We start from the raw sequence: 18,655 nt of genomic DNA, 5'->3' as shown, positions 1-18,655 counted from the left end.
TGGGTTTATTTGTTGAGGGATGTATTTTAAACTTAACGATAAGATGAGACAAGAGACGTGAAGTGGACTTTTTCCCGAGACTCCTCTTGTGTCTTTCGAGATGGGGAATAAGTTCATCTGAGGTCCCTTAACTTTACACCGAATCCGATTTTCGTCCCTCGATCGGAAAACCAGACACAACGGGTCCCTCAACTATTAAAACCGGTGCAGATTAGGTCCCTCGGCGGTTTGGAGAGCGGTTTTGGCTGACGTGGCGCATACGTGGCTAATTTGACTCGGTCTTCGTCTGATGTGGCATTGACGTGACGCTTATGTGGCAATTCGACCCGTGGGACCCACATGTCAGTCTCACATAGAAAATAATAAAAAAAATCGTGGGACCCACGTGGGTCCCACATGTCAGTCCAACTCACCCCTCTTCTTCCTCCTCTCTCCCCATCTCCCTCTCTTCATCTCCCTATCTCTGCTCTATCCAGGCGCCACGGAAGACAACGGCGTGCGGTGGCACGCGGCTGGCGGCAGGAGAGGAGGGAGCAACGCGCAAAGACCGCGCGAGGCGGGCAGGGAGGGAGGACACAGGGAGGCCGGCGATGGCCGAGCGCCGTGGGCGGGGGCTTGATGGCGACGGACGGAGGGAGAGGTGCGCAGCCGACGGCAGCCAGTGAGAGAGGGAGCGGCGACCGCCCTCCGCCGCAACCCGCCTCCACCATCGAGCTCGTCAGTGACCGCCTACCGGAGCGAGGAGGATGATAGTCGGCGACGGGTGAAGAGGACGAAGGCGGCGGTCTGGAGCAGAGGTCGGAGGAGGGCCCCCAGCCGCCAGGATGGCGCTCGATCCGTCGCGTTTCACCACCACCGAGCTCGTCAGCGGCAGCCCACTGGAGTGAGGAGCTTCCACTTCCCCTTCCCCCCATTGACGCCGCCGCCGCAGTAGCTGAGGCGCCGCTCCCCATGCCGCCGCTTCTGTGGCGCACGCCGGATGCGTTCAGGGACGCCATGGCCGTGGCTGCGGACGACATCGACGTCGACCTCGGCATCCTCGGCGACTCCTAGGGCCCCCGCGCCGCCGCCACTACCGGGGGGAGCAGCGCACGGCGGACGTCCTCCTCCTTCGGCTGCCACCGCCACGCCTCCCCGCATGGCTGCATCTCCTCCTCCTCCTTCGGCGGCCATCGCTGCACGCCGCCCCTTCTCCCTGCCGGCCACCACCCTTCTCCCGGCCGCCACCGCTGGATCTCGATTGCCGGCGCTGCTCCGGGGGGACCTGTCGCCGCTCGGGTCGATCTGTTCCGCCCACCGCCGTCGCCGATCCCCTTTTATCGCCCCGGCTTCCTCCTCCAGCTCGCTGCTCTCGCCGCCACCTCCAGCTCGCTGCTCTCGCCGGAAGAGGAGAGGAGAGGGGAGAGAGAAGAAGAGAGGGAGATGGGGAGAGAGGAAGAAGAAGAGGAAGGGTGAGTTTGACTGACATGTGGGGCCCACGTGGGTCCCACTATTTTTTTATTATTTTCTATGTGAGATTGACATGTGGGTCCCACGGGTTTTATTATTTTTCCGGGTCGAATTGCCACGTAAGCGCCACGTCAATGCCACGTCGGACGAAGACCGAGTCAAATTAGCCACGTAGGTGCCACGTCAGTCAAAACCGCCCTCAAAACCGCCGAGGGACCTAATCTGCACCGATTTTGATAATTGAGGGACCGTTGTGTCTGGTTTTTCGATCGAGGGACGAAAATCGGATTCGGTGTAAAGTTAAGGGACCTTAGATGAACTTATTCCTTCGAGATGGTTCCATGGAGTTGATGTGCAGAACTGCAGATGCTCACGGCGCCAACGCCAAGGAAAGCACTGATGCTTTGCTTTGCCTTTCGTTTCTTTCACTGCCAGCTGGGCCCCACCCCCACATCTTTCGTCTCGTCTCAAACTCAAACAACTCCCCTTCTCCCCTTCTCCTCTTATTATCAGACGCACAAGAGAAGCGGCCACAATTTACAAATTAGCCCTTCTTCTTCTTCTTCTTCTTCTTTCCTCCTCAAAACCCTAGATATAGAGTATTGTACAAGGGAAGCGAAGGAAGAACAGCTCGATCCACGAACGAGACGAATCCAAGGTAGGTGAGTTTCTCCGTCGCCCAACTCCCTCATCTCTTGGTGCGGTGTTCCCTCCCGTCTCACGCCGAGCCGCTCGGGTGTGTAGGTCTCGCCGTGGTTGCGACCTGGATCTGACGCGGCAGCTCTCGCCGGCTGCCTTCAGCCTCGTCCTCGCGGCGACCCTCGCTGTCGGCCTCCTCGGCGGCGCCCTACACTATATGCTTACCCGCAAGCGGGAGGAGCTCGCCGGCGAGGTCCACGACTTGCACAAGAAGACCCGCGCCGACGACGAACCCGCCGACGACAACCACACCATGACCACCGGCAGAGCGCCCGAGATCGATGAGGACCTCCACAGCCGCCAGCTCGCCGTCTATGGCCGCGAGACCATGAAGCGCCTCTTCGCCTCCAACGTCCTCGTCTCTGGCCTCAACGGCCTCGGCGCCGAGATCGGTACGCCTTAATTAGCTTCCCAAAGCCCCTCATCTACTCTACATACAGATCGACCTTATTGAGTAAAGGGGCAACTTGTCTTCAATTACCTCTTTCCTGCCACAATCGATCTTATCTATTATAGACCCGTAGACAGTTAATCGATATCACTTGTGCACAATTGATCTTTCGCTAGTTATTATTATCAAATTTTATCTCAATGCGTGCTTTACGATCTCCATGCTGGGTTACTGCCCTCAGTTCCGCAAGTTCTACATCTTGTTACTAGAAATATGAAGCGTGGTAGCGTGCGCTTCCTATTAACTGATTCTTCAATTTTAAGATTTGTAAACAATGATTATAGGAGCAGCTCAAATTGTCAAACACATTGACGCTCTTGACTCTTGAGTCCATTCTTTGAACCAGAGTTTAAACTTTTCCCAGTTGTGCTGGGGTGCTCTTACCCCCTTATTACATTTTAGGAGCTTGCATCATACAACAAATCTGTGTTAGTTCTGGTCAGTCCCTTGTGCTATGCAATAAGCTAAGATGCTTGAGACTTGGCATATAATGCTTAACCACTCAGAATGCAATGTCTACCTTGTGAAATTGGGAGACCTTTTGAGGATTCAAATCACATGATTGTACAAGTTTTTGGCTTTGCCTTTTTCATACTTTCAGATATGCTGTTGAAATTTACTTAATGCCAATGTCTTCCTGCAGCCAAGAACCTTGTCCTTGCGGGTGTCAAGTCCGTAACCTTGCACGATGATGACAATGTGGAGCTATGGGACTTATCAAGCAACTTCTTCCTCACAGAGAAGGATGTTGGTCAAAACCGTGCTCAAACTTGTGTTCAGAAGCTACAGGAGCTCAATAATGCTGTTATTATCTCTACTATAACCGGTGATTTGACTAAGGAGCAGCTTTCTAATTTCCAGGTATGTGAGCATGCAGTTGATTTGTGATCTCCTTCCTTGCTGTTTGTTTCTTCTACTTCATCGTGTATGCCTGTTAATCTTAGATTTCAAGTAGTCGTTTCGCTTGTACTTCAGTCCATGTGAGCTGCAAGTCTGTGACTACAGGCTGTGCATCTTGTTATTTGATCTTAGTCTAGGAATTGTTGCTACTCTTCATAGAAAGTATGGAAATTCTTTATAGGCAATACAGTGCGGTTTCACAATTTACTAAATATATGTTTGAATGAAGAAGAAATAAAGTCAACAATTATGTATAAGGAAGTGCACAATCAAGGTATGCAAAATAGTATTTACACACCAAATTTCATGGAGTTTAGGATTAACTATGCATGTGTATCACTACTAGCTTCCTCAAATTCCTCTTCTGCTTGATATTTGGAATAGCATAAAGGTTCGTTGCATTCATTAGGCCTTCAGCCCTCAGGTTTCTGTGGTATTATCGCCTTTTTCCTTTGATTGCTTGATTTTTGTCAAAGAAACATCTTTTACATTCATTGGAACTCCATATTTAATATTTAGCAACAGTGCAACACATACTATTTAAACTTAGTGAATTTGGTCTTAGTAGTTAGTGTTATCATCGTATTCCCACACAATAGCTCTATTAAATTTGTGCCAATTACTGATAAGAAAAATTAAGAGTAAAGCTGTAGTAGTTCCACATCATCTCAGTAGACTACAGAGACAATCGTGTGAGTCTGCTTTAATTTTGTGGCATGGCAGTAAATCCTTCATACTAATATGGCCTGCAAAAGGTCTGTAGTAGCTCAAGATAATATTTCAGAGCCATCTTTCTGTTTTGAGCAATGACTGTCTCTTTGTATTGCATATTTTCTTATTCTTGGAATAACCATTTCCATGTGAACATACAGGCTGTGGTCTTTACTGATATCAGCTTAGAGAAAGCAGTTGACTTTGACAGTTACTGCCACAACCATCAGCCACCAATTGCTTTCATTAAGTCAGAAATTCGTGGCCTTTTTGGCAGTGTCTTTTGTGACTTTGGTCCTGAGTTTACTGTATTGGATGTTGATGGAGAGGAGCCACATACAGGAATAGTAGCATCGATCAGCAATGACAACCCTGCGCTTGTTTCCTGTGTTGATGATGAGCGTCTGGAGTTCCAGGATGGTGATTTAGTTGTGTTCTCAGAAGTCCATGGAATGAGTGAACTAAATGATGGGAAACCAAGAAAGATTAAGAACGCTAGGCCTTATTCTTTTACTCTAGAAGAAGACACTACCTCATATGGGACATATGTTAGAGGTGGTATTGTTACTCAGGTCAAGCCACCAAAGGTTCTTAAATTCAAAACCTTGAAAGACGCCATTAAGGAACCAGGAGAATTTCTCATGAGCGATTTCTCCAAATTCGACCGTCCACCACTTCTGCATTTGGCTTTCCAAGCTTTGGATAAGTTTAGGAATGATTTGAGGCGATTCCCTATTTCTGGGTCTAGTGATGATGTGCAAAGACTGATAGATTTTGCTATTAGCATTAACGAGTCCCTGGGTGATAGCAAACTTGAAGAGCTCGACAAAAAGCTCCTGCATCATTTTGCAAGTGGTTCCAGGGCTGTTCTGAACCCTATGGCTGCAATGTTTGGTGGCATTGTAGGTCAAGAGGTTGTGAAAGCATGCTCAGGGAAATTCCATCCACTTTACCAGGTTATAATCTGTTTCCTTCATTATAATAACGTAAATCCCTTTTTTTATCTGCACTCTTCATGTAAACATTAATGTAATTTTCCTGGTTTTGCAGTTCTTCTATTTTGATTCTGTTGAATCTCTCCCTGTTGAACCATTGGAGCCAGCCGAGTTGAAGCCAGAGAATACTAGATATGATGCACAAATCAGTGTTTTTGGATCTAACCTTCAAAAGAAACTTGAGCAGGCGAAAATATTTATGGTTGGTTCTGGGGCGCTTGGATGTGAATTCTTGAAAAACCTAGCGCTAATGGGCATTTCTTGCAATCAGAATGGAAAGCTGATAGTGACAGATGATGATGTTATTGAAAAGAGCAATCTCAGTCGCCAGTTTCTCTTCCGTGACTGGAACATTGGTCAGCCCAAGTCCACGGTTGCTGCTACTGCTGCTATGGCAATTAATCCTAAGCTTCATGTCGAGGCCCTTCAGAACAGAGCAAGTCCTGAGACTGAAAATGTGTTCAACGATGCCTTTTGGGAGAGCCTGGATGCTGTTGTCAATGCGTTGGACAATGTTACCGCAAGAATGTATATTGACTCCCGATGTGTATATTTCCAGAAGCCACTCTTGGAATCTGGGACTCTGGGTGCTAAATGTAACACACAGATGGTCATACCTCACCTAACAGAGAACTATGGCGCATCCAGAGATCCACCTGAAAAGCAGGCGCCGATGTGTACTGTACATTCATTTCCTCATAATATTGATCATTGCCTAACCTGGGCTAGGTCTGAGTTTGAGGGTTTGCTTGAGAAGACCCCCACTGAAGTAAATGCCTTCCTATTGAATCCTGGTGGATATGCAACTGCAGCAAGAACTGCTGGTGATGCACAGGCTAGGGATCAGCTTGAGCGCGTTATTGAATGTCTCGAGAGAGAGAAGTGTGAGACATTCCAAGATTGTATTACCTGGGCCCGGCTCAAGTAAGTTAGCACATCTCTTGAGCACCTTTAGCTTATTACGCATAGGGGGTGAAGCTGTGTACATCTGCTTGAATTTCATTATTGCAATATGCAAGAATATTCCAAAATTTAAATTTTGCAACTAAAGCATTTGCTTTTTGATTGTTGTTTGCATTTTGCAGCAACTGACATACACTTTGCATTTTGTTTGTATTGATTGTTCATCTTAGGTTTGAGGATTATTTCTCCAACCGTGTGAAGCAACTGACATACACTTTCCCTGAAGATGCAATGACCAGCTCTGGTGCTCCTTTCTGGTCTGCTCCAAAGCGTTTCCCACGACCACTGGAGTTCTCGACATCTGATCCAAGCCAGCTTAACTTTATTTTGGCTGCTGCAATTTTAAGGGCAGAGACATTTGGGATACCCATACCTGACTGGGTCAAAAACCCAGCAAAGATGGCTGAAGCTGTTGACAAGGTGATTGTTCCTGATTTCCAACCAAAACAGGGGGTTAAGATAGTTACAGATGAGAAGGCTACTAGTCTTTCGTCTGCATCTGTTGATGATGCTGCTGTCATTGAAGAGCTTATTGCAAAGTTAGAAGCAATTTCCAAAACACTGCAACCAGGATTCCAGATGAAACCAATCCAGTTTGAGAAGGTTAGTTTCAATTTGTTTCCCTGATAAGTTCGAGAGAGTAAATGTGATTTTGTTTTCCTTAGCTTTTCCTTTGTAGCCAACCATGCACCTCTAGGATGAACACCCTTATGACCCTAAGAGTTTCACAAATTGTGTTAGCTTTGAGAGTTGGTTTTCTAATCTGCATTCATGTACGTGCAGGATGATGACACCAATTACCATATGGACGTGATAGCTGGTTTTGCTAACATGCGGGCAAGGAACTATAGCATTCCTGAAGTGGACAAGCTGAAGGCGAAGTTCATAGCTGGCAGGATCATCCCTGCCATTGCCACCTCAACTGCGATGGCTACTGGTCTTGTCTGCTTGGAACTGTACAAGGTACTCGGTGGTGGGCACAAGGTTGAAGACTACAGGAACACATTTGCAAACCTTGCAATCCCCCTCTTCTCTATGGCTGAGCCGGTCCCTCCCAAGACCATCAAGCACCAGGACATGGCCTGGACTGTTTGGGACCGCTGGACCATAACTGGCAACATCACGCTGAGGGAGCTCCTGGACTGGCTCAAGGAGAAGGGCCTGAATGCATACAGCATATCTTGCGGCACCTCGCTGCTGTACAACTCAATGTTCCCCAGGCACAAGGAGCGTCTAGACAAGAAGGTGGTCGATGTGGCGAGGGAGGTGGCAAAGGTGGAGGTGCCCCCATACCGGCGCCATCTTGACGTGGTGGTGGCTTGTGAGGACGATGATGACAACGACGTTGACATCCCACTGGTATCAATCTACTTCCGGTGAAGGAGGGGCTGTCACTCCGTTGACATGGCGTTGGATTTGGTCTTTTCAGAGAGACGATGTATAAGTTGCACCGGTGCCTGTAAACTAAGTGGGGGTTTAAGCCACATTACTGATTTTATTTTGCTACCATCATGATAGAGCTCGTTCAGATGGGTGGTTTGTTACCATCCCCGAAACTTGATACGATACCATCATATTGATAATTGATGCATGATGATACCGTACGACTGAATTAGATATGGCATATGCCCTGTGTTTGCGACTCGTATGACGAACAGCAATTTAGTGTCTGTTTTCGTGAATCTGATCTTTTGATCGGTCTAACCTTGTGCACTTTTCGGTAAGTTGTGAAATCTTTTGCTTCTCTGATGACCTGAATATCCATTTTGAGAAAACATTAGAAGCTCCAGATGAAATAGTTGAGTGCTGATGTGCATCCATGATCCATTGTCTCTAGAGACTAGAGAGCAATATACGAAAAGATTGGAGCACATGCTTGGAATGTGCATTCAATATGAGAATGAGAATGCACGGCGTGGCCACATGGGTTCGTTACCTCTGAACGTGACCTTGTCCAGCTTGATTGTCGTCTGCATGTTGCGGAATTCGTTGGATCATGCAGCTGCTCCTCCTGCTCTTGCAATATACACTACCATATCATCTTCATCACAGCTACACCATAATGTAGCAAACGGCCCAATTTTAGCTGCCAATTATCTTGGAGTGCTTCTAATTTGCAACCATGTACAGGACCAAAAAAAAGGAAAGAAAGAAAAAGACAAGAGAGACTTGCAACATCAGAAAGAGTACATCACATCTGTAAGAGAAGGACCTAGTTGTAAATAGAAAAATGTTAGGGGGTGTTGCGAGAATCGAACTCACGACCTCTCGCACCCGAAGCGAGAATCATACCACTAGACCAAACACCCGCTGGTGATAGACGTTTTATCATCCCAGTATTTAAACGATTCTCACACAAATGGTGACATAGAAAATGTGCTAGTCCAGAAATAATTTCAGCATTTTGTTTTGATAGACTAGTGATTACGGAACGTGCAGAATTTAATTCTGCACATATACTGGGTATCATGGCCTGCCTTGCATGATTGAAGTAGCCTAACCTGCGTGCATGTTTCCATGATTCATGAAAGGTACGAATACCAACTAAATCTAGTTTTTCTATGAATATAAAGCTTTCTTCTATGTGTTTTCCCCCAAGTATTGGATGGTACAATCTGCAATCTTTCTTAGAAAAACCAAGTGGAAATTGTACACGAACGATCGAGTAGGTAATTGCTAGGACTAATGGAGTTAGCAGCTGTCTGAAAAGAAATTCAGAAGTTAACTGACCACTTCCATTTTCATCTCATCATCCTTTTGTCTTTTGGAGCATTTTGATCAGTAAAGGTAATATAAGTTGCAGATGAGGAGGCGAGGAGCCTGCCTGTTTCATATGCATTGAAGCTGTCACTGTCTCGATGTCTTGTGAAGATTTCTTTGTGCTTTCTTAAGTTGACTTACTCTCATTGACGATCGACTCAAACATAAACATGCCAATAGAAGCACAAGAAGTAGCTAATCACTAAACACAATAAGATGGTTAATCTGCCTCAGTCGCATCAAAGTAGGTGCCTTGTCAATCTCTGCTTTGATTTAATCAGCTGTATAAGGTGTGTGAGGTGTGCAATGCAACTTGTGAAGCTCTTCTCTACCACCTTTTGTTTTGTATCAACGAATATAACCTGTGGGAGGCAGGCTTGACCTACTAACGCACGCCTTGTGCAAATTTTGAGAAATGTTCAAGTGTGAAAGCTTCCACAAACTTTTGTTGGTGAGAATTATTCCACATAAAAAAGTAGTAAGAAGGATGCCCATCTTGAAAAGAAAAAAAACTTTGAATTAACAAAAACTTGAAGAGTTGGAACTGTTTGCTACAATATTTACTATACAACAACTGCAACGGCTACTTCTACTACGACAAGTACATCTTTTTGTCGATATATAATGGCTGGTTAGTAGGAAGCATGCCATATGTATGGCCAAGATATATAGAAAGACACCATCAGCTGCGAACTGCCGGATAATTAAAATATCCGACATAAACGCACTCAAGTAAACTTTTACTAAAGCAGAAGTAGTAAGTGCCCAAGCCCCACTCAGAAAGTTCATTTTCTGCACGCCATAAGGTTTAAAACAAAATCTGCCACTGCCATATATACCTGCATACACTAGACTAGTATAATACCTGGCAGGCAGGGGTAACTACAGAAGGGCAGACATTCGGCTCCGATTTCACAAAAGTAGACAACGATATTCCGCGTGTTTTGTTACCTTATCAAGACTCGTGGCGTGGAAAGCTTTACAGGTGAGGTTCTCGAAAATCCTAGCTGCCTGCAAGTTTTCTTTCTTTGCCACTGTCTCCAGAGAACATTTCGATTATTCCTCAAGACTTAGCCACTGCCGACTCTCCTCCTCTCTGGAAGCTCAAGACTTTGTGTGCTCCTCTGGCTTCTTTTTTTATTTTTTTTTTGAGAATTCTCTGGCTTCTCTCTTTCCAACTACATACCAGCCAAGAGGTCCAGTAAGTTAGTTACTCCTAGTACGCGTAGAGTGGATTGGATTCCTTTCTTTACAGGTATCTTTCCTTCCTTGGCTCTTCTTTCTTGTCCATTTCCTTTGTAACTACTGTACATTTTTGGTCCTTGCAGAACAGATTTATGATTGTGTCCGGTTCCCTGCTTCCTCACTTGATTCCACTCTTTGCAGCGTCCTGCTTTACTCTCTTGTTTCACTTATTTACCATTTCTTTCTGCCATTTCCTTTTGTTATTCTTAAGAGCAAGAATTCAATCTTTGAGGGGAGACGAGACGATGCTTCTTTACACGGTGATACCTTTCTTGAGGTGCTGTGGAATCATCAATCATGTTCATGTGTGCTTTCACAATCCAAAACATGATTTTAGCTTTCTGGCTAACTAGCCCCACCTCCACACACCTCACAGGTAAAATTTCGAATCATTTCCCCTCCTTGCAGTGTTCTTCCATAATCACCGCGCTTTTGTTACTTACCCTTGATATTCTGCTGAAGAGAGAAGAGGTTCCAACTCTTCCTAAAAATTCAGATTGGGACAGAAAATCAGAAATGGAGGCATGGACCATTAGAGTGGTCTACTTCATAGTGTTCTCCTTCTTTCTTGTCTCTGCGAGATTTGGGTCCTGTGCTCCCTGCAGTGAAGAAGGTGAGATGTTCTTTTGATTGCTAAAGATTGAATTGAAAGGAGGCCCAAGTGGATTTAGATTTCAACCTAAACATATTTAAGTTTTGTGCTTCAGGGAGAGCTCTCTTGAGATATAGCGAGAGCGAGCGAGACAAATCAACTGATTCTTTGTCAAATCGGGGAGAAGGGAAGGTGATTGGCAGAGTGCTCAACTTGTAAGTTATTATGCTTTCATCCAATCTTTCCTCTTCCACTAAACTGAAACCATATTTGGTATGAGGGAGTTTTCAGGGAGGATTTGAATCCAAATCCCCATGTCCGAACATGTATTTCATGAATATTTACAAAAAAAAAAGGAGATTTGGAGGGAGAGACATCCCTCCAAACTTTTTTAAGAAGAAATTGTGAGCGTGTTGAGGATTGAACACAGGATCACGAAGTTGAAACCACATACCCCTTCCCACTGCACTATCAAGTGCATCTCACATGGTCACATTACATATTTACAAACTATTTTTCAAAGGGTAAACTTCTTGATGTCCTACTTACATCACATTTAGCAGTACACCAAGATTTATAGATCACTGCACTTCCTGTTAACAGTTATTCAAGATACTTTAGAAGTAATTTAGGTCAGTTGCATTGTACATATAGGATGCTTTACAATGAATGACAGCCTTTCAGTGGAGCTTTAGTCTTTCTGCTGTACTATGTAACCTTAACCACCATGATGATCTTTGCAGATTACTCAAAGAGAAAATGTTTTCCAGTGAAACTCCATCCGAGTTGAAAGAGCTTGGCACAATTTCGGAGTCTGTAGCTGATGGTACTGGAGGATTTGAACATTGCAGAAAATGTTTAGCAAAGTGAGGGTTCTTTATTTTTGTGGCTATGAAACGTTTATAGTTTCTTGATTGGATAACTCTACGAGATTTTGCGTCATACTACAATGAGAAAAAAAAGAACGACTCAAAATTTTAAAACAGTTATTAAATTACTGGATTAATAAAAGGATAAGTCCACTTCAGTATTTCTCTAAAAGAAATAAAGTATTTCAGCAGATAACCTAACCCCTCAAATTATTTTTGAGCTCAGTTCACTCCTTATGACCTTTTCTATTTTCTCTTTCTATTTTATATAAGTTGCTTTTATTTTAAATTTTGTGCATTGATAATAGCACTATATCTAATGTCCATAAATATTCCTAGAAATTGAGATGATAAGCCATCAATTGGCCTTGCATATGCTTTTCATGTGATAAAATCCACAAAATGTGTACCAATATAACAAAAGGCAGAGGTATAGGATCTCGAATTTAATTTGCAAATGTACTAGACGTTTGGTGAATCAATTTTCCAAGCGCCTTTTTTCCTAACATATTGTGTCCATTATTTGGTGTAGAACTGTTCACAATGCCACTCCAAGGCAACTTCTGCAAGCTAGGCAGCTGATTTCTAATCAAACACAAAAACACCACAAAAAGCAGTCACCTCCATCAGCATCACACCTGGTACCTCGTTGGGCTATTTACGCATTGACTGTTGCTGGAGTCCTTTTCATTGCAGCAGTAGCTACTGCCATGTATGTATTCTTCTCCCGTAGAAAGAAGGATAATACTGTCATGCCATGGGCTACAGGGCTGAGTGGACAGCTAAAGAAGGCATTTGTAACAGGTTGGTTTTTCTGTTCCATCATCATCTTACCAATGCAGAAGTTAAGACTATTTCATGGTTAAATAAACTTATCAGTTTCTGTAGAAATTTGTTTTCTGCAATAGTAAAACTACAGAAGTCACAAATCCATGATACATCAAACCAGAGAGTGCCTGATGCATTTTACTGATATTCAGTATACTAAGTATGTTTTACCTTTGTGTGCAGGTGTGCCTTCTCTTGAGAGGACAGAGCTGGAGGCGGCATGCGAGGGTTTTGTCAATGTGATCGGCACTTTACCTGAATGCACATTGTATAAGGGAACTCTGTCAAGTGGAGTTGAAATAGCTGTTCTGTCCACTTCACTTAACTCTGCACAACAATGGTCTGCTCGGTCTGAGGAGCAATTCAGGAACAAGGTACTCATTTATTGTAATGATGTAAAGCATACAGAGCTACTACTCCTTCTCTCAATGGAGAATTGCAGAGTACTATAATACTTACTGTTCTTGTTTCAGATCTCGGTGCTATCCAGAGTGAACCATAAGAACTTCATGAACCTGATTGGTTACTGCGCATGCGATGAGCCATTCACCAGGATGATGGTGTTCGAGTATGCTCCATGTGGTTCCCTCTTTGAGCATTTGCATAGTAAGCCTCCTAATAATGATTTCTTGTGTGCTGCAATCTTGACTAATCTGAAGAACAAACGAACTGTAACCGGCAATTGTTGTATGTATACATTTGGTTTTGCAGTCAGAGAAGCAGAACATCTGGACTGGAAAACACGGCTACGAATCATAATGGGAGTAGCCTACTGCCTGGAGCACATGAGCCAGCTAGATCCTCCTCCTCTTCTCCCAACAAATTTGAGCTCATCATCCATCTACCTCACCGAGGACAACGCAGCCAAGATCGCCGACATCGAATTCTGGAAGGATGACATCAACAAGCAGGACGACCAAGAAAGCGTGGTGTACAAGTTCGGGATACTGGTTCTGGAGGTGATCTCCGGGCGGCGGCCATTCTCCGAGGACGACCGGCTCCTGGTGCTGTGGGCGTCCAGCTACCTGGACGGCAAGAGGCCACTCAGCGCCATGGCTGACCGGACGCTGGTGAGGTCGTCGTCTGCCGCGCCGGAGAAAGATGTGGCGGCGCTGTGCGACGTGGTGCGGCAGTGCGTGAGGAGGCCGGAGGCGGGGAAGAGAGCGATAAGCATGGGCGAGGTGGCGAGGCTGGTGAGGGGCATCGCCGAGTTGTCGCCGGAGCAGGCGGCGCCGAGGGAGAAGCCCCTGTGGTGGGCGGAGCTTGAGATCGCCTCCTCCGAAACCGCCTGAAATTCAGTTAAGGCCTCAAAATCAGTGTGAAAGCCTGAAACTGAAATTCAGTGTGTGTTTTCTTTTTTCTTGTATCATAGTAGGCAATTAGGAATACTCTGCAACATATTTTCATTTTTTTTTCTTTGCAGAAATGAGTTTGCAGGTTTGTAAAGGTGAGAAAAAAAAAGGAAATAAATAGCATTTAACCCATATGTAATCTTGTCTTTGTGTTGTGTGTATTTGAAGTACTATATACTATATTATATGTATGACGCTAGCTAGTATAAAATTGAACTAGCCAATATCTTGTAAAAAAAACTGGAGGGAGTAACTTATTAGTACCAATAAACATGTTAGTGAAGTTATTTAAGTAGATAATGACACAATGTAAACGTAATTTTGGATTATAATTTAGAGCATGCATGTGACAATGTAAGGCATGGTTTTTATAATAAGATACCTATTGCTTGTGTTCTCTTATATATCAAGGCAACGAGAAAGTGAGCGTAACTCAACTGGTTATGTTGGAACCAGCCACCTGGATTTAAATTCTAGATTTGACATGAGTGTTCGCATTTACAACTAATTATTATTTCAGTGGTAGGCGATGTATCCCAGCATTTAAGGCAACGTTATGAAGATCAACCGAAATATAAGCTTAGTAAGTTGTTGTCTTTGGATGGCTGCTTCTAATGAATAGATTGAATACAAAGTATATGCTGGATCATAAGCACTATACTCCTCCAAACTGCGACCTACTATGTGTTCTTTATTCTTCTCAATCAGTGGAGGATCTCTTGCATATGTTCTTTCTTTGCTCCTTTTCGGTGAGCTACTAGAACTCTTTGGGCATAATTTGGGACACTTCTTTGTCCTTTGATCATATGCTATTGCAGACTAAGTGCACTTTTCAGAATTGTTGCTTCATGGAAATTTTTTTGTTGGGAGCTTGGAATATTTAGAAGCAAAGGAATGGCTATATTTTTTTAGAATAAGTCTCCTTCCCTAGTTTCTTAATGAAAGTGATAAAGATGTAGTAATTCTTAACTGGATTAGGATGTTGTAATCTTTTTTTATTTCTTTAATAAAGTTTATCTAACAACGGGGGGCCCTCCCCTGTGTTTCTTTTAAAAAAAAGTTGTTGCCGTTCTATTGTGCTCACCAACTCATGTGGCGAGATATATATTTCTTAATTGTGTTTCTTTTCTTCTCATGTTTGTGGTAAACATTTCCCTTCAGTTTAATATAATGATACTCAAATCTTTTGCATATTGGCCAAAAAAAAAAAGTATCAAAGGCATTACCTCTATACCATATAAATCGTAGCAATTTTTCACATATTCTAGCATGCATTTGTTGTTCTTTAAAAAAAGAAACTTGTGAAACTCCTGAATTGCATCAATCTCTGCATAAATTTAATTTTACCCCAAAAAAGGAAGTTGATAGTGTTAATCGTTGCTTGTGAAGGCATCCTTGAGTTTGAGTGAGTAGAGTCGTCTTCTTCGTCTCCCAATTCAGTTGAGATCCCCTTCCGATCATCCAATGGCCACCGCATCCTCTCCCGCTTCCGTCCAAGATTACCCCGACCTGCAAGAGGATGATGACGACGACTTCCAAGACGACGACGACCTCGATGACGAAGACAAGGAGGACGATGATGACCAAGAACCCTCCCCGTCCCCGTCCGACGAGGCTCGCCTCCAGTCCGTCCTGCGCCGCCTCACCGCGGAGGAGGTCCGGATCCGGGTGCACGATGTGGAGATCCGGGGCTGCTGCCGCACGCGCCGCGCCGCGGTGGAGGCGGCGGTCGGCTCGGACCTGCCGCGTGCCGCCACCGTCAGAGACCTCGTGCGCGCTGCAGCCGCCGCCGCCGATCGGATCCGTCGCCTCGGCGCCTTCGACACCGTGTCCATCACCCTCGACGCCGCGCCGCCAGGGATCCCCGGTAACGCTGCCGTCATCGTCCTTGTTGACGTCGCCGAGGCTCGTGGCCGCGCCGCCGGCGAACTCGGCATCTTCGCTAACAAAGGGGTATGCGCTTCCTACTGAAAATCTCTCCTTTCTAGTATAAAATTGAACATCCATGTTGACATGATTACTTACTTTGCTTGAGTTACTAAAAAGATTAGACCAAACAATCTTGCTTCGCATTAGGAACAAGAGTCAACCTAGCCAATTCCAACGAAAAGAAGTGTTCTTTTTTCACATGGAAATGAGGCAATGTTGTACCATAATTTTGATCTCAGCAGACAACAGGTGTTAATTTGTTATGCTGGTACCATGACTTTGATGATGGACATGAATAGGGAAAGTTTAAGCCCATCTCTTAGTTAATGAATGCGATTTGTTTCGATAAAATTCAATGTGTCTATGTTGCTTTTTGGTGGAAACCACACAGCTCTCTTTAAGGACTACTAAAATGCGCATATGGTTATACTATTTGCTTCAATTACACTGCTTTGATTCCTTGGAGTATAAAGAACAACTCGTCCACTGCAGTTTCTTTGTTTTTTCTACTGCAATTTTACTAGTGAACCATGAATCAAGTTTCATAACCTACTTTGCTGGGAGTAGAATGCCATGATGGCTAATATCTGCTGCATTATTTCAATTGCTTTTCAAATCTTCTTGTGTCATCCATATAATTCCTTTTGAATTTATTGCAGACTAGATCATGTTCGGTTCAAGGTTCAGTGAAGTTGAAGAACCTATTTGGATATTGTGAGACATGGGATGCATCCGGTGATCTTGGATTAGATCAGACAGTGGAGCTAAGTACTGGAGTGGCAATACCAAGAATTGGAGCAATACCTACTCCACTGGTAGCTCGAATATCATTTCTCTCTGAGGACTGGTTGAAGTCCTCACTCAGAGAACACATGATGGGTGTTTCTGTTGGTTTGCTCTCCACCATGAACCATAACCTCGCTTACAATCTGTCATGGCGAACTATAACAGACCGAGCACTGATGTCATCCAATTCCATAAGGGGGCAGTTAGGGCATAGCCTTTTGTCCTCTATTAAATATGCATACAAGGTTGACCAGAGAGATTCAAGAATTCGACCGACGCGAGGATATGCTTATCTATTTTCTTCTCAAGTTGGAGGCCTTGCACCAGAGAGCAAAGATGCACGTTACATTAGACAGGTATATTGAACAACTTTACCTTTGTGTTCTATATCTGCCACTTCCTTGAAAGGGGAAATCACATGACTTGCTCCATAGTTTTTGCCTGTTAAAAGCAGTTTATTCTTCATGTGTGATATGAATCATGTCATTAAAGTACCAAAGACTTCTGGAATTAAATGTTTTGTTCAAGCATTCCAAATTCTTTTGTGGCATTTCCCTTTCTTTTTAGCCTCTGCACTACTTCGCCTTTGAATGGCACAACTTGGTATCCCTGTTTGTAATATCTAATGTGCTCGACATCTGATTTTTTTTTTTTATATTAAACAACTGATCTGATTCAAGCCTAAATTACTAGAACTAGCAGGAATCATATTGTTCTTTTTTCACTGGCATCACTCATTTTATTCACATTATATCAGGAACTTGATCTTCGAGTGGCTTTACCGCTGGGTGTGTTGAATGGCGCCCTTAATGCTGGAGTGGCTGCTGGGATCATCCACCCATTGGCAAGGGGATCGACGGGCTCTATATTGCCACTTTCAGAGCAGTTCTACTTGGGTGGCAATAGGTCTCTTATGTGCCGCTTGGGTGGACCATCATCACTATTAGGTTTCAAGAAAAGAGGGCTGGGGACAGACTTGCAAAGCAGTACCCCAGAGAATTCTGAAAATGTTGCTTCCACTTCTCCTGAGCTAAGTGCACGGGGAGGTGACATTGCGGTCACAGCCTTTGCTGATCTGTCATTTGATATACCTCTGAAGCCGCTCAGGGAGCTGGGAATCCATGGCCATGCATTTGTCTCAGCTGGAAATCTTGCCAAACTAACAGAGCCTGATCTCAGGAAATTCCCTCTTGCTGAGTTTCTACAAACATTCAGGAGTTCTGCAGGATTTGGTGTAGTTGTGCCAACAAGATTATTTCGCATAGAGGTTTGTCTTTGACATCCCTCTAAAGTAACTGATGAAATTAAATTATTTTGTTACTGAATGAATTTTTTCCCCTCTTGCCCAGGTGAATTACTGCCACATCCTAAAACAGTTTGATTATGACCTCGGGAAGGCGGGGATACAGTTGAACTTTTCTTCGCCCTAATTTCTTTCTGCCACAAGATTAATAGCTGTATTTTCCTTTTCCCCTCACTATGACCCTCAGCTTTGGGTCTTTTTCTTCCTCCACAATTAATCTCTCCAGAAAAAAGGGCCCAGAAACTGTGGGTGATGAATTCTTGTCCTGGCCTATGATGTGATATTGACACCTGTAAAGTTTACAATCAAAATGGAAATGAAAGTCGTGAGGAGCATCAGTTTGCAATGCTTTTCTCCATGCTAGTGGAAGTGACAGTCACATGATAATTCTGTTCAAGTATGATTGTCAATAGAACAGCTGTGGTGAAAAACATCGACTGTGCAAGCTACGACATATAGTATTGTACATTGTTGGAATTTTGTTAAAAAGACCCACATGTTCTAATGTGAGTCCCAACATGTAAGATTTTACACTGCAATTTCATCAAAGAAACACTATACAGTGCACCCTGTGAAGACCTCTTGTTTGGAATACATAATGGAAACGTGTTTAACTGTTTTCAACTATTCTGGAATCCTGGAACAATTCTATGCCCTATGCATGGCAAGAATACTGCTTTTCTCAGACAGAAGAGCATATGTAGAGGCATAAAAAGTATCATAGCTTATACTGAATTTGATTCAGTGACTAATGCCGTGACCTCGTCGATCAAGCAGTTGGGGAGATTGGAGACATTCCGATTTCTAAGAGGATGGTGACATG

General features: G+C 44.1%; 3 protein-coding genes and 1 non-coding gene across 6 annotated transcripts; 3 read left to right on the top strand and 1 right to left on the bottom strand.

The window, feature by feature from the left end:
* The first annotated feature begins 1,970 nt into the window (after positions 1 to 1,970).
* Positions 1,971 to 7,792, top strand: LOC127754312 (ubiquitin-activating enzyme E1 2). Of its 2 annotated transcripts, none has more exons than XM_052279791.1 (7): positions 1,971 to 2,107; positions 2,194 to 2,540; positions 3,243 to 3,460; positions 4,372 to 5,166; positions 5,261 to 6,129; positions 6,339 to 6,771; positions 6,952 to 7,792. In XM_052279791.1, the coding sequence occupies exons 2-7, from the start codon at positions 2,306 to 2,308 to the stop codon at positions 7,546 to 7,548; spliced, it is 3,147 nt and encodes a 1,048-aa protein (XP_052135751.1). In that variant the 5' UTR covers positions 1,971 to 2,107; positions 2,194 to 2,305; the 3' UTR covers positions 7,549 to 7,792. The 2 variants fall into 2 exon arrangements, with proteins under 2 accessions (XP_052135751.1, XP_052135750.1); XM_052279790.1 differs by having other exon boundaries at positions 1,971 to 2,111.
* A 613-nt stretch (positions 7,793 to 8,405) lies between these two features.
* TRNAP-CGG (transfer RNA proline (anticodon CGG)) lies at positions 8,406 to 8,477 on the bottom strand. The gene has a single exon. It is a non-coding gene; the product is annotated as a tRNA-Pro (tRNA).
* Positions 8,478 to 9,822: 1,345 nt separating this feature from the next.
* LOC127754748 (protein MALE DISCOVERER 2-like) lies at positions 9,823 to 13,946 on the top strand. 2 transcript variants are annotated; one of them, XM_052280311.1, is made up of 9 exons: positions 9,823 to 9,913; positions 10,385 to 10,549; positions 10,636 to 10,786; positions 10,881 to 10,980; positions 11,509 to 11,631; positions 12,167 to 12,438; positions 12,646 to 12,836; positions 12,936 to 13,068; positions 13,174 to 13,946. In XM_052280311.1, exons 3-9 carry the CDS (start codon positions 10,690 to 10,692, stop codon positions 13,752 to 13,754), a joined length of 1,497 nt encoding a protein of 498 aa, XP_052136271.1. In that variant the 5' UTR covers positions 9,823 to 9,913; positions 10,385 to 10,549; positions 10,636 to 10,689; the 3' UTR covers positions 13,755 to 13,946. The 2 variants fall into 2 exon arrangements, with proteins under 2 accessions (XP_052136271.1, XP_052136270.1); XM_052280310.1 differs by lacking the exon at positions 9,823 to 9,913 and adding an exon at positions 9,929 to 10,183.
* A 1,070-nt stretch (positions 13,947 to 15,016) lies between these two features.
* On the top strand, positions 15,017 to 18,446 carry LOC127754747 (uncharacterized). Its single transcript, XM_052280309.1, has 4 exons — positions 15,017 to 15,767; positions 16,403 to 16,885; positions 17,287 to 17,796; positions 17,879 to 18,446. The coding sequence occupies exons 1-4, from the start codon at positions 15,279 to 15,281 to the stop codon at positions 17,957 to 17,959; spliced, it is 1,563 nt and encodes a 520-aa protein (XP_052136269.1). The 5' UTR covers positions 15,017 to 15,278; the 3' UTR covers positions 17,960 to 18,446.
* The last annotated feature ends 209 nt before the right edge of the window (positions 18,447 to 18,655 follow it).

The sequence above is a fragment of the Oryza glaberrima genome, chromosome 11 (assembly GCF_000147395.1).
Source record: "Oryza glaberrima chromosome 11, OglaRS2, whole genome shotgun sequence".
Lineage (NCBI taxonomy): Eukaryota > Viridiplantae > Streptophyta > Magnoliopsida > Poales > Poaceae > Oryza > Oryza glaberrima.
The sequence above is the reverse complement of the archived record's forward strand: the minus strand, read 5'-3'. Positions and strand labels throughout refer to the sequence as shown.